The sequence below is a fragment of the Podarcis pityusensis genome, assembly GCF_964106645.2.
Source record: "Podarcis pityusensis genome assembly, chromosome: 5".
NCBI classification, from domain to species: Eukaryota; Metazoa; Chordata; class Lepidosauria; order Squamata; family Lacertidae; genus Podarcis; species Podarcis pityusensis.
Genome location: NC_138032.1, coordinates 27,900,680 through 27,916,569, shown reverse-complemented (window position 1 = coordinate 27,916,569; position 15,890 = coordinate 27,900,680). Strand labels below are relative to the sequence as shown.

The 15,890-nt window shown below is 42.5% G+C and overlaps 1 protein-coding gene across 1 annotated transcript in view; it reads left to right on the top strand.

Moving 5' to 3' along the window:
- Nucleotides 1–15,860, top strand: part of FBXO36 (F-box protein 36) — a 30,971-nt gene extending 15,111 nt beyond the window's left edge. Inside the window, exons 2-4 of the mRNA XM_081007016.1 lie at nucleotides 1,928–2,036; nucleotides 13,925–14,097; nucleotides 15,639–15,860. Coding sequence (XP_080863142.1) covers nucleotides 1,928–2,036; nucleotides 13,925–14,097; nucleotides 15,639–15,830 — 474 coding nt within the window. The 3' untranslated portion in view covers nucleotides 15,831–15,860. The remainder of the gene's footprint in view (nucleotides 1–1,927; nucleotides 2,037–13,924; nucleotides 14,098–15,638) is intronic.
- The last annotated feature ends 30 nt before the right edge of the window (nucleotides 15,861–15,890 follow it).

Sequence of the window (15,890 nt, the reverse complement as noted above, 5' to 3'; positions counted from 1 at the left end):
AGTAACAATTTACAAATCTTATCAAGTGGACTCTGGCGTGTAAAAGCATATGGTGAGCCGTAAAGTTGTTGGCTCTTAAGGTACCACCAGACCCCTCTGTATTTTTCATTATGGTTATTGCAAAGGAAATAAACAATGCCCTTTGGGGTTTATTCCTAGCTTATCCTTCAGGAAAATTACCGTATTTTTTGCTCTATAAGACTCACTTTTTCCCTCCTAAAAAGTAAGGGGAAATGTGTGTGCGTCTTATGGAGCGAATGCAGGCTGCGCAGCTATCCTAGAAGCCAGAACAGCAATAGGGATTGCTGCTTTCACTGCACAGCGATCCCTCTTGCTGTTCTGGCTTCTGAGATTCAGAATATTTTTTTTCTTGTTTTCCTCCTCCAAAAACTAGGTGCGTCTTGTGGTCTGGTGCGTCTCATAGAGCGAAAAATACGGTAATTGATGCATAAGTGCTAGTATCCCAGGAACTAATTTTGTTGCATTAATGAGTGAGCCATTCCGTCCCAAAATGTACAATTTAACTGCAAAAGTAAACATGCCAGTGTTTACATATTGTGGGAGGTATGAAAGTTATTATTATAGGTTTGTCTCTGCAGTGAAAGTTCCTTTGATAATAACAATAGAAAGAGAAAGAAAAATACTGTAAATACATGCTCATCCTCTAGTAAATTGATTTACATTCTCTTAAAAGGCTTTTGTGGTTCTAATTTTTAACAAAGAGGTGCATATGTGGGTGAAGGACAAGCAATCTTCTATTTCTCCATCATGATCCTTTTCATAAATTAGCTTACGGCTACATTTCTAGAATTTCTGGCCCTCCATGTAGATAGAAAACTTGATAACCTTTTTCCACAATAAGGATGTTCTAAATATGGGGACACTACCACAATTTTTGGCATTGGAACTGATGGTGTCCTGTTTTGAGGATGCTTTCCCCTAGATTACTCAGTGTGCACAAACTTCATTTTTAGCAATAGGTGAAGATATATTTAGTACCCTCGGTTTGTAATAATTTTTTCCTGCTTCTTTCTGATTCTGGTGTTTGCTGCTGTCTTTTTTTTTTTTTACTTTTGTTGTCACTGGAGTAAATTTCGATTTCTTTCTTCTTTTTTGTTCATTTTTTTAGTTGTTTGCTAGAAGTTCCAGTTCAAGTAAACTTTTCCAGGCAGACGTTACACTAAAAATAGAAAAATTATAGTAGAAAACATAAAATATATCCAAGAAAACAGCAATGAGATCTGAAACAGCAGATGGCAGAGCAGCATAAAAATCACCACAGAAGATTAATGTTAAAATGCCTGGGAAAATATTTGGATGCATTTGGTTCACCTGGAACCAAAATAAGTGTTAGATTAGCCTCTCTCTCACTAAAATGGTAATTTACCTCATTGCCGTTCACTATAACTGGCAGCTGACAGACCAGGAAGAGGCACCTGAAGATGATTTCAGCACACAGGTAGGCTCATATGCAGAAAAGTGATTTGTCAAGTACCCTTGTCTTAAATGGTGAAGAGCTTCAAGGTAAACACAAGCAATTTGAATTAGGTTCTGAAACATACTGGGAGCCAATACAGGCATTTTAGCACTGGCATGATGTGTCCCCAATACTTTGTTCCCATTAGTGCATTAGACAGCTGTGAGCATGTTTACTGCAATTTCTGAACCATTTTCAAAGGCAACCTTGTGGCATTAAAATGATCTTGTCTAGAAGTTAGCAGAGCGTTGATGACTTGAGGCTATGGTATCTCTCTCCAGCGAGATTCATAGTTGGTGCAAGCTTTTTTTGCCACAGAGGCCACTTACTTATTTTATTTATTATAATACCATTATACACTGTGATTTCACACACAAAATCAAAGCGGCTGTACAACATTAATAACCAAAATAAACACCAGCTAAGACTTCTCAAAATTCTCCTTTATAGGTAATTTTCAGGTGGTGGAAAATTTCTCTTCGGAGTGAATTTCGTGAAGCAAGACCTGGAGAACTTAGAGAAACTCATGAAGACTTCCTGGATGACCCTTCTCTCCAAAGTAAGATACTAAAAGTATAGCTTTAGTTTGATGGATGTTCCAATCCATCATCTGTATTCATGTTTGCATGAGACCTAGATTAATAACATATTTAAAGGTGATCTGTGATGGCAACATTTCAGATGATGGAAACTGCACAGTTTCCTTATAAAAGATGACAACAACAGTGCTATTGATTTGGCTTTCTTATATCAAGAATTGGGGGGGGGGTACTTTTGAGGATTTGAGAAGAAATACTAATTTGGGGATGGAATTGATACCATCTTTTAACTTCATATGGAGTGGTTTTGAACCACATACTGGTTTTGGTGGAAACCCAATGAAAAATTGCAACATGTGCAGGTGCATATCCCTATTTTTTTAAAAAGTTCCGTTTCCCCTTGGGCATCCCTTCTAACCCTACAGTTCTATGATTCCTGCAGAGTACAATGTTCAGTTGGGTATATATGTGATGAGACATTCTTTTAGGTATTACTATTCATTTCATTTCTGGACCAGTTTATATTTTAAAGAAAAAATCTCAAAGTGGTTTACAACACCTTTCTTTCTTTCACACTGGATTCAGTCAGGATATGACTAAATTCAGACAGACTTTCTCCTCAAGCTCTGAAGAATTAAGCACACAAACTAAGGAAGCTTGCATGCTGCCATTTATACCATACAACTCACAGAGTTTATTGATTTAATTACATCCATCATCTGGTTGAGTTATCTGTGACCCTTCACCTTGTTTAACACCTTTAGAATACTGAAAGCTTCCACCATAGTTAGTAATACTGAACATGACGCTGTGAACAATAAAACATCATAATAAAAAATATATATATAGAAGATATTTGGTCACTTCAACATCCTCCCCTGATCTATCAGGAACTTTTATGCAAGTTCTACTTAAATTAAGAAAAGGAAGCATATCAGAAAAAAGCCATAATTGTGCTTCAACAAAGCTTGTGTAACATGTTAATTTTCCCTATTCAATCAAAACGAAGACTTCCCCCCCTTAAGGCAGCATCTTAATCCCAAAAAATATTAAATATTTGTCTTCCTATGAGTGTAGGGTGCAATTCTCCAAAATCTTCCAGTCCGGCACAGTCCTTACTCCTGAACACGGCATGGCAATAAGGATTTGATGAGTTGTGCTCCATCCAGTACTGGAAACAGCCAGAAACTCGTCAAACAAGGTTTCTATGCTTGACAGAGACATCTTTTTCTTCCATCATAACTTTCCATTGCCTTTTCTTGTATATAAACCCAGGCAGGAACATAATCCAATGCAACTGAGAAACAGAATCAGGATGCATCACCTGTATCCATAGCTACCACAACAGGGAGCCCAATCAGGAGTGATAAAAACACTAAGAAGAGCTGGGAAGCATTCCCTGTCGCACCCATGCTGCCCATCATTGTTGATCCGATGATCCTGAACCAAAGGCTTAGCGGGGTAACAGCCTGTGTATTTAGGGTATTTCCTGGAGTGGTTGGTGCTGGGATCTTGGGAAACTGACAGTCGTCTTCGACAACACCTACTTCCTGGAATCTGCCATTAGAAAGAGAAAGAGCATGTGATTGGTTTGTGCCCCTCGGAACCGCCGGCGACTACAACTCCCCATTCGACATATCAAAAACACCAAATAAAACAATCCAGAATAAAACATTACTAAGGAAAGTCAAATATAAAGTATACAATCAAAGCAACATAATTAGCAGGAAACAAAAATATTATCTTAAACATTTCAAAAGAAGACAGTACTAAAAGAAGTCAAATATAAAATGCACATTTAAAACTGCATAATTAGCAAGAAAATAGCATATTATCATAAGCATAGAACAAACCTGCTGTTGCTGCCACCAATGGTGGACGGCAGTTCATGGTGGACGGCGGTTGTGGAATCTCAGGCTCAATGACCTCGGCCTGCACTAAGAGACAGCCAAGATGATATCTGCTCTCTTCAACAGCCTCAGCTTTTGTAGCTGGAGTCAGACCAGGTGGGAAAAGGCTTGCAAGGCAAGGAGCAGGTCTTCCAGGACTCACAGCCAAGATGGTCTCCTGGTCCCAAGCTAAATAGGGTTTGCAATCCAATACCAACACCTTGAATGGGCAGCCAGTACAATTCTGTCAATAGTAGCATACCATGATGGCAATATTCTGCCCCAGTGAGCAGATGAGCTGCCACATTCTACACTAGTAGCTTTCATATTAAGCTCACATAGAGCAGTTTGCTGTCATCCAATCCGGTTGTTACAAGTGTGTGGATGGCAGTGATCAAGCTATCCCCATCCAGAAACAGCCATTGATTACCTTACCAGCTGAAGCTGGTAAAAAGCAATCCTAGCAACTGATGTCACCCAGACCTCTAGTGACAGAGATAGATCCACAAGCCTGTTCTTTCATATGCAAAGGAGGGTGGGGCAGCAAACTAAAAACCACACAAGACAAGTTGTCGTTTGAACATATGTGAGCCAAATCCCGACTTGTTCAGCAAATGATGGCTTAGTGTTACTTAGGAACCAGACCAGTTTGTATACTGCATTTGAACATTATATGTGTTCAAGTTAGCACTATACTTTTGGTTTAGGAAAGTGAGTTTAGTGTTGTTTTTAATTTTACATTTTTAACCCTCAGTGTTAAAATTACTGATAAAACCGGTAGTCGTTACTAAGGGAGTTAACTGTGTATTGCAACCCAGCATTATATTCAAAATCATATCAGATTTACCCTTCCACTGTAATGAATAATTTTGGAATAGTTCTACCATATGTATGGTGAGTCTGCATATAGAACTTCTCCTGTTTTTACACTTAAGGTCATCCAATAGTGACCTCCGAATACCACCTCCATTAGAAGCGAGGCTTACATCTACAAGGGAGAGGGTATTTTGGTAGTTACAGACTGCCCTCCCTGGGGAGATATACCTGGCGTCAACTTGTTTATTCTTTCAGTACCAGGAAAACAATTATTATTTCAGTCATTTTAAAACATTTTTATTGACTTCAAATTTTTTCGCTATTAATTGCGCTTTATTCCTGCCATTTGCTTTTCATTTTTGTAAACTGCGTTGCAGTCATTGGTAAAGGCGAACATATAAATGTTTTATATAACTAAATATCTGACAGCTATTCAAGTAATTGGGATAGATAGATCATTATGGACCAACCTTTGGGGCATTTGTGCCATACAGAATAGTTATTCGGGTAGCACCTATAGCACTAGAGAGTGTGCTTTGCATGCAAAAGATTCCCGGTTTAAATCCTGGCATCTTCAGCTGAAAGGATCAGGTAGCAGGGCTAAAACAGGATTCTTATGTGAGCCCTTGGCTTTCTGGCTGCTGATTGGAATAGACAGTGCTGTGTTGAAAACAGTCTGGTTCAGTGTAAGGCAGCCTCATAATCCACTCTCCTGTGTCCTGTGCTTTAGTAGTCTTGCTTGATGTGTATTAAGTCATGAGCAGGCAACAGAAACTCGCTGGGGGGGAGGAAGTAGTATTTTAGAGCCTAATGGGGTAAGACCCCACTCCCAAAGCAATCAGCTTTCAGGCTCTGTGGAAGTATTCGTTGCCAATTGAGGAAGCTAAAGGCAGTAGAGCAGTCCAAGGCAGGCACAGGTCACCAGCCAGAAGTAGGAAGTGTAGGCCAGGGCAGGTTCCAAAGGCAGCAATGACGCAAGTGGCCTCATCCTGTACAGCAAGGCAGGAGTTTGGGTTCTGGAAGGCAGCAGAAGAGAGCAGGGACTTGGTTTGGTTTCAGGAATCTGTAGCACAACTATCCTGTGACAAATCAGGCCTTAGCTTGAAAATATATATCTTGCAACCGCAAATAATTAGACATGTTTTTTCTGTGTTGCCTCCTTGCAGTAATGAACTACAGGCAGAAAATCTAACAGAAATTCAGTCCGGACAAAGTTTAGGGAGAAATGATCATAGTTGGCATGAATTGGTTAGATTTTGATGAATTTGTAATTTTTGCAGTTTTTATTTGTATTGTTTTATTGTTTTATGGGTTGTTTTTGTTTTTTGTTTTTATTGTTTTAAGGTTTTATTGTTTTAGGCTGCGAAAGAATAACATTAATTGCCATCAGTGGAGGCTACTATGAGGCTTGGGATTGCTACCGTGGAGGGGCGAGGGAGGTATGGCGGTGGGGGCAGATGTTATAGGCGAAGGGGATCGAGATACGGATATACTCGTACCCCTTCCAATCTGCGCCTCATCCTGAGGGACGAGGGTAGGGTGAGCAAGGATTACTCACCTCTGTCACTGGTGCTGTGCAATGCCAGGCCTATAGGCAACAAAACCGCCACCCTGCAAGATTTCTTTATCTCGCAGGGGGTCGACCTGGCTTGTGTGACGGAGACCTGGGTGCGCGAAGGGGCAACAGTTAACTTACGAGAGATGGCGCCCCCAGGTTTCTCCGTTCTCCACCAGTCGCGGACTGTGGGCCGGGGGGGAGGGGTGGCATTATTAATCCGGGAAGATTGTCCTTTCAGGGCTCTACCATCGCTATTGATCCCCGGCATTGAATGTGTTGGCCTAGTGTGGGGCTCCGAGGAGAGCTTGGCTGTCTGGCTGGTGTACCGGCCACCTAGCGCACCAGCAGCCACCCTGTCAGGCCTATTGGAGGCGGTGGCCGGCTGGGCCTTGGAGTTCCCTAACCTATTGGTATTGGGGGACTTCAACATCCATGCTGATGCCACTCCCTCCTCACAGGCTCTGGACCTGGTGTCTTCCATGGCGACACTAGGGCTCTCCCAGTTTGTTTCGGGCCCCACACATCAAGCAGGCCACACGCTGGATTTGATCTTTGGCGTAGGTATAGATGTGATCATGTCTCCTTCGATGAAGGTGCCATGGTCTGATCACTACGCTCTGAAAGCCAGGATTGACTTTCCACCCCCACCCTGCTTAGGTGGTGAGCCGATTTGGGCTCGCCCGCAGAGGCTGATGGACCCTGATAGATTCCGCCAAGCCTTGCGGGACCTTGCTCCGCCTGGCGACTCATTGACTGAGCTTGTTGAGGGCTGGAATATCCAGCTCCTGGCAGCCATTGATGAGATCGCACCTAAGCACCCTCTGCGACCCCGGAGAAACCGGGCTCCCTGGTTTACCGAGGAGCTTCGGAAAATGAAGCGGGACCTCAGACGGCTAGAGCGAGTATGGCGGGGTGCCCGTGATGGAGCCTCAAGAACATCTTATAGGGCTTTTATGAAAACCTACGAGATGGCGGTGAAGGCTGCTAAGAAGTCTTACTTCTCGGCCTCCATTGCATCCGCTAGCTCTCGCCCGGCGCAATTATTTAGTATAATCAGGTCTTTAACGTCCCTTGATGGACAGCCAAATTTAAATAACAATTTGACACACAGCTGTGAGGCATTTGCGAGCTTTTTTGCGGAGAAGGTCTTGTTGCTCCGTCATGACCTCCCTGCCAATTTGAATACAATAAAGGAACTGGAGGCCCCTCGACTGTCCTCGGGTCCAGTGTTGGACCACTTCAACCGGATATCCCCAGCCGATGTGGACAGACTCCTCCGAGCTGGAAAGCCCACCACCTGTCCTCTCGACCCGTGCCCGTCTTGGCTGATTAGAGCGTGTCCAGACGAGGTGCGGGCCCTCCTGGGGGATATCATCAATTTGTCCCTTGGCACAGGGACATTCCCAGGGGAACTGAAGGAGGCAGTGGTGCGCCCGCTCTTAAAGAAAACATCATTAGATCCTTTAGATCTATCCAATTACCGCCCGGTTTCGAATCTTCCGTTCCTGGGTAAGGTGATTGAGAGAGCGGTTGCTGAACAGCTTGGTGGGTTTCTGGATGAAACATTGGCTCTGGATCCATTCAGTCCGGCTTCCGCGCTGGTCATGGGACCGAGACGGCTCTGGTTGCCCTAACAGATGATCTTCGTAGACAGCTGGATCGAGGTGGGTCGGGGCTGCTGATTCCTCTAGATCTGTCAGCAGCTTTCGACATTGTTGATCACGAACTTCTGGACCACCGCCTTGCCGACGTGGGGATCCAGGGCACAGTCCTTCAATGGCTGCGCTCGTTTCTCTCTGGTAGGGGACAGAGGGTGGCGCTTGGGGAATTGTCATTGCACCACTCCTTGGTGTGTGGAGTACCTCAGGGTGCGATACTCTCCCCAATGCTTTTCAACATCTTTATGCGCCCCCTCGCCCAGCTTGTCCGGAGTTTTGGGCTGGGTTGCCATCAGTATGCTGATGACACCCAACTCTATCTGTTGATGGATGGCCATCCTGACTCGGCCCCAGACACACTGACCAGATGTTTGGAAGCTGTGGCTGGATGGTTACGTGGGAGCCGGTTGAAGCTAAATCCTTTGAAGACAGAGGTCCTGTGGCTGGGACGGGACGATATGGGATTGGGGGGGCAACTCCCATCTCTTGCGGGGGCGCAATTAGTGCCAGCACCGTCCGTTAAGAGTTTGGGTGTAATCTTCGACACCTCCCTTTCCATGGAGGCGCAGATTGCAGCTACAACAAAGGCGGCATTTTTCCATCTCTGCCAAGCTAAGCAGTTGGCTCCTTACCTCTCTCGCCCTGACCTAGCCACTGTGATCCACGCGACGGTCACCTCCAGACTGGATTATTGTAACTCGCTCTACGTGGGGCTGCCCTTGAGACTGACCCATAAACTCCAGCAGGTGCAGAATGCTGCAGCGAGACTCCTTACGGGGTCTTAGCTGCGAGATCACATTCACCCGGTGCTATACCAGCTGCACTGGCTCCCGGTGGAGTACAGGATCAGGTTTAAGGTGCTGGTTTTAACCTTTAAAGCCCTATACGGCCTAGGACCCTCGTACCTACGGGACCGCCTCTCCTGGTATGCCCCACAGAGAAACTTACGGTCTTCAAATAAAAACATCTTGAAGGTCCCAGGCCACAGAGAAGTTAGGCTGGCCTCAACTAGAGCCAGGGCTTTTTCGGCCGTGGCTCCGATCTGGTGGAACACTCTGTCACAAGAGACCAGGGCCCTGCGGGACTTGACATCTTTCCGCAGGGCCTGCAAGACAGAGCTGTTCCACCAGGCCTTTGGCCAGGGCACAGCCTGACTCCCTCCCTCGGCAATCTTCGCGGAGCTCTGGCCCAATGGTTGCCAGTGGCTTGAATTAATTAATTTTATAATGAATGATTTTAGAGTGTTGTTTTTGCTGTACTTTTGTACTGTTTTATTGTTGTTAGCCGCCCTGAGCCCGGCTTCGGCTGGGGAGGGCGGGATATAAATAAAATTTATTATTATTATTATTATTATTATCATTATCATTCCACACAGCTTGACAGAGAGGCTTCTGTGGGGACCTATCTGGAGTCAACTGCCAAAAGATTTCTCCAACAGAACTGAGACATGTATGATGAGTTCAGAAAATGGATTGGGATATGGATATACAGTGGTACCTCGGGTTACATACGCTTCAGGTTACATACGCTTCAGCTTACAGACTCCGCTAACCCAGAAATAGTACCTCGGGTTAAGAACTTTGCTTCAGGATGAGAACAGAAATCGTGCTCCGGCAGTGCAGCAGCAGCAAGAGGCCCCATTAGCTAAAGTGGAGCTTCAGGTTAAGAACGGTTTCAGGTTAAGAACGGACCTCCGAAAATAATTAAGTACTTAACCCGAGGTACCACTGTATAGCCAGCAGGAGTAGTAGTCTAGGAAATAGACTAGACTGGAAAGAGCAGAAGGCACAAGGCAACAGGGAGTAGTGAGGTCGGAAGGTTTTTCTGGAGCCAGTCTGACAGGAGGCTTCTTCAGAAAATACCATTCCTTGCAAGCAGTGCCTTAGGGAGCAATCGTATGCTCAAGAAGCTGGCATAAATCAATCTGGTGTAAATTTACACCGGAACCGAACTCCTTTCAGGAGCAAGACTACGGCCAGGTGAGCCAGCCATAGCCTGTCAGAAGGAAAATAAGATTACAGAATAGAGTTTGACTTAAACTACCCTTTTTGTCAAGTCACATGACTGAACTGACAGTTAGTATCCAGCTTAAGCTCCCACCCCTTCTTGGGAACTTACACTGGCCTTGGCTCAGCTGGCTGAGCCCCAGCTGATCCAGGATGGGCAAGTTATACTGGCATATTTTTGGCTGAACCCAACTGTGGTGGGATGCTCCCAGCTCAGCCAGAATTTCACTGCATCCCATCAGAAGGCCACAGCCATGAATTAAGGTTCTGAATAAAAAATTAACCAGCCCTGCTTTTTTGTATTTCTTTTGAATCTCTCCCAGCTTAGGAAGCTTTAAGTCTTAAATATCTGTGGAAACTGAGAAGGGGATTTATGGATTTGTGAACAAGGTTATGACAGGGTTAATAAATGGAGCTGGAGATAGTATTTACATGAGCTGTTGATAGATGAAGATTTTATTCCAACTCTGTGGCACAAAGTACTGAATATACAACATTCCATAACCATTCAGCTAATTTTATCTCTAGTTTTTAAAGTTATTAATTAACATTTGACTTGCCTCTCAGTAGTTGGTATACATGATATAGTTTTTATGTGTCTTATAATGCAAGAAGACGTTCCCAAATGCGCTGTTGTAAAATGTTTGTTCCTCAAGGAAAGATAAAATAAAATAAATTAATTTTGTCAGTAAAACATTAAGCCAGTCATTATCCTACATAGGTACTTCCAGCTGTTAGTATAAAGCTTATGATACAAACCATTTTAAATAATCAGGAACTGATAATGGTTTTTAAATGCTCATAATAGCATTTAAACATCTCACAGAGAGAAGCAACCAAGTTCAGCAGCAGTCATGCACTTGCCAATTTATGCCTGGTTTCAGGGCATTGTCGTACTATTTAATTTGATTTTGCATTTGATAATCTGCCTACAAGCCTTGGGAAATTCGTGATTCTCTACACGTCAGCATTCTAGTAACATTTAGGCAGCTGTGTGTTTTGTTTGTGGTTTTAATTTGATATACTGGTGTGTTTTCAGTAAGTTAGTGCAAAATATATTTTAAAAGAGGTGTAGCCTTCCTCCTCAGCAGAAGGAGTCCTTCCATCAGAAGAAGGGCACCTTTAAATTCAATACTTTAAAATAAAAAAAGGAACACAGCAGCCTGACAAATTGCTATTCATCCAGGTATCTTATGATGGCAGCTTTAAGATAGCAACCAGATGATTAAACTATTTATAATAAAGATAACCATGGAAAAATTGATCATATGAACAAATTTTGTACCATAGAGTACAATCCTATGCATAAGAAAGATATGCTACTGCTGGATTAAACTCTGTGAGTTGCACTGTATCCTTGAATCCCAAACTGGGCTGGATCTCTGAATGGATATTATCTTAGCTGGATTCAACCCATGGGCTTTTCCATCCAATAGGAGGCTTTTGGCTCCATAGGAGGCTTTTTTCAAAAAATAATTGCTGCACTGAGGAGTGAGGAGCTTAATGGTGTGACTGTGAGGGTGTGGGTGAATTGTGGGTATATGTGTGTACATGTGTGTACTAGGCAGAATACATGTGTACTAGACAGCATCTTAAAAAGCAGAGACATCACCTTGCCAACAAAGGCCCGTATTGTTAAAGCCATGGTTTTCCTAGTAGTAATGTATGGAAGTGAGAGCTGGACCATAAAGAAGGCTGATCGCCGAAGAATTGATGCTTTTGAATTATGGTGCTGGAGGAGACTCTTGAGAGTCCCATGGACTGCAAGAAGATCAAACCTATCCATTCTGAAGGAAATCAGCCCTGAGTGCTCACTGAAAGGACTGATTGTGAAGCTGAGGCTGCAATACTTTGGCCACCTCGTGAGAAGAGAAGACTCCCTGGAAAAGACCCTGATATGGGGAAAGATGGAGGGCACAAGGAGAAGGGGACGACAGAGGACGAGATGGTTGGACAGTGTTCTCGAAGCTACCAGCATGAGTTTGACCAAACTGCGGGAGGCAGTGGAAGACAGGAGTGCCTGGTGTGCTCTGGTCCATGGGGTCACGAAGAGTCAGACACGACTAAACGACTAAACAACAAGAAGTGTGTACATGTGAATTTGTGTGCATGGGTTGGCCCATCCATGAGGCAGGCTGAGGCAGCCACCTTGGGTGGTGGAATGCCAAGAGGATGCACCTCCAGAGGCCCACCCTGCTGCCTCTGCCAGCAGCAGAGAAGTGCCAGTGGCAGCAGCGGCAGCTTCCGGCAAGATCTCACACACTTCGTGAGTTCTCTGCAAGATCTCACGAGATCTCACCACAACCCACCGCTGCCACTTTGCAGGTGCTGCCACACAACCCAGGTAAAGGAGACTTCATTGGGGCAGCAGCTTCCTGCTTCACCTCTAGCAGCGAAACAGGGTGCACCAACCATGGTTTATGATATCTGTGTAACAGTGTTGGGAATGAGAAAATTGGCCTTCAGTCTACAAAAGATTCCCTGTTTCTGTGTATTATATCGTATAATAATAATGCCCCCGCCCACCGCACTGGCAAGGACAGTACAAAACAGGAAACGGTGGGTGGGTAAGAGAGAGAGGGACGCTGCACCCATTTTTTATTTTAGTCCTGCCCAATATGGACTTTGATTCCACCTACCACTGGCTGTGCCCCCAGTTCTTGCCAGCATGCTGCTCCCAATAGATTACCCAAAGAAAGGTGGCTCTCAGCCAAAAAAGGGTCCCTCACCTTTGATCTAATTGATCACTAGCTCTTGAAAAAGACAACCAGATACCCCTGCAAAGCCCACTAATGTATATGTTGATACTTAGAGTTTACATCTTTTTATCATGATTACTGAAAAATCTGATTAACTGAGCGTGATGTTTCATGGCTAATAGCTGTTTGTAGTATTTGTCTACCTGTTTTTACAGTTGTCTATGCAGGTAGTTGTCCTGTGACAGCTTTCTTTTGAGAGTCCTGAATTTGTTGCCAGTAATTACACTGGTAACTATGACTTGAGAACAGAGGTCAGCAACTAAAGATTTCGTTTATTAGTTAGTGCCAACAAATGAAATTCAGAGCCCTTCCATCTCTTTGTCCTTGTTGCCATCTATTATTGAGGAGAAATATCGCTGTATCAAAAAAGCAAGCAAGCTATCATTTTTGCACAATTGTAGCCGTACACAGTAGCAAGTATAATTTGGTTCCAGTTTATTAGATTCCAGGACACAATGGAAAACTTGCCTTTCACATACAAAGATGAACAAAGATTGTCTATGTGAGATAATGTTTGTGAAGCACTTGGAGACTATACAGGGGAATAAAAATGCCAAGTACTATTTTAATTGTTTTATTACATATTACAGTAATAATTCTTATACATTATAGGTTTACAGTATCATCTAGTTATTCAAAACTAGTGTTGAATATGAATAGTTGCACTTGCCCTGAAATACAGTCTTTCACTCTCGGAATTTACAGGAAGCATATCGCCAGTCTAACTAAGAAGGAAGACCAGAATGTGTGGGTAATGGATATTAAACTGTCTTATCCATTCTTTTCAACTATAGAATTGATGCCAGGTTGAGTTATGCAGCTTCACTTATTAACAAACTTCAACTGTGAGATTTAAGTGAATAAAATACACTAATATATGTATTTTAATTCTCATGTAAGTTCAGCAGCTCAAATCATTCCAGTGGCCTACCATGCAACAATGATTTGAAGGGTTTCACCACACTGAAACATTCCCGTTTGGTGTTTACTGTTAATCTCAGATAGTAGTTTAATTCAGTTTTTCAAGGTTGAAACTAACAACTTCAAATATATTCTTTCAATACTGAAAATTGGTGGGTTTTATGATGTGTGGTTTAATACATACTTCCTAACCTTTACTGTTTCTAGCATGGTAAAACATATTATATTTAGCATTACGTTTAGAAGAATGGCTGATCCTTTGGAACATAGTATAAATCTTGGTTTTTGGTTTTCAACGCAGTTCAAATAGCCATCGTGTTTGGAGGAGATACTCTGGATCATATCTTCAACATGTGCCGGGGGAATTACGATTTCCTAGTGAGACTTCCTGATCCATTGCTTTTGTACATCATGTCCTATTTGGATCTTGAAGATATTGCCAGACTTTCTCAAGTATCTCACAGATTTGAAACGGTAAAAAAGAAGAAAAAGCAATATTTGAAATGTGTTCACTTGCAGTTTAGCTTCAACAAAGATGAGTGCCTTCAGTTGGTGTCTGTCTAATGACTGTCCAGTCATGATGAATTACCAAAAAGTACCAAGGAGTGCTAGTTATTGCATGAGCATGTAAATAAACATTTTGAGGTACTGGGGATATAGATTCTCTGGGCTCCTAGGGTGAAAAAGCTAACTCATGATGTGGTCAGCTTTATTAAACTGAGTTCATCCAGGAAAGTGCATTGCTATACGATATTCTTTATCTTAATACAATTAGGTAGCTGTGTTGGTCTGACTCAGTCGAAATGAATTAAAAAGTTAAAAAAATTGTCCAGTAGAACCTTAGAGACCAAGTAAGTTTGTTCTGGGTATAAGCTTTTGTGTGGATGCACACTTCTTCAGATACACGCACACAAAAGCTTATACCCAGAACAAACTTACTTGGTCTCTAAGGTGCTACTGGACAATTTTTTGATTTTTTTATTTATTTCGACTTTATCTTAATATTTATGCTTGACCCTTTTCTAGACATCCGTTCCTGCACCCTTCCTGCATTAGACCTCTGTGCCTTAAACATCCATCTCTTGAAGACAAACCTCATTGTATCTTTAGCTGTCATAAGATTTTCTTATCCTGCTAGATGAGATGTAATACATAATCAGAAATTTATTGCCTCCCTCAGTTATTTTTCACAGCACGTGACAATTTCATGAAAATGACTGCACTGATTTTAAATGCTTGCACATGACTGACTTAAACAAAACACCACCAGAGGGAGCTAATGCCTAATGCAAAAGAGAAATTCAAGCAAGGGCACAGTTTTCTTGTATTGTTTGGCAGCCATATAATCTTTCAGCAGATTAATTACCCGATGTATGCATGTTTAAATAAGAAAATATTGGGCAGCCCCAAGTATCTGGGATTCTGCATTTCATTCTGCAATCTGAAAGCATTACAGCAGATTTGTGGTGCGGGACATGATGGCAGAGTAGTTCTTTCTGTAGATTATTTTAATATGTCATATTTCATTTACAAAGTGCAATTCAGATCCATAATTTGATTAAATGAAAAAGTGAGATTTACTTTGTAATTCTGTATATGCCTACTCTGAAGTCAGGAAGTGGCAAATGCTAGCACTGAAGCATAGACAAAGGTGATTCAATCCATCTGTGGTGGCAGCACAGCAAAGAAAAGAAAAAATGCATTGAGTAAAGTAGCAGAATATTCCCATGCAATAATTATAGTGTTTTAAAATGCAAGGGCATTGTAGCTTGAAAGAATCTGTAGATGGTTCAATCCAAAGTAAGAAATACTATATGCTATAATTAACAACACTATAGAAAATTAAGGTAATGCAGTATCCAGGCATTCATTTCTTTGGAAAAGCTCCCATCATTACTGTAAATCAAACAGCCAGCAGTAATTCAAATATTTGTTCTCCTTCAAATAACTGTCTTTTTAAAATGACACTTGGCTATTGTTTAAGGCTAATACCTTTTTGTTTCTTTTGCAAATAGTTATGCAACTCTGATAAACTATGGGAAATGATTGTACAAAATTTATCGGGCAGAATTACCTCAGAAATGAGATCCCTGGCACACGAGGTGGGCTGGAAGCAGTTCTTCTTCACTAACAAGATTCAACTGCAGCTCCAACTCAGAAGAAGAAGACAGATGAAAACTGAATCATCAGATAGCCTGTCAGATTAAAGGAGTGCTTTTCCTAGCTGGCGGTAACAACTCTAATGTGTGTATTTGTTCCATAAATGT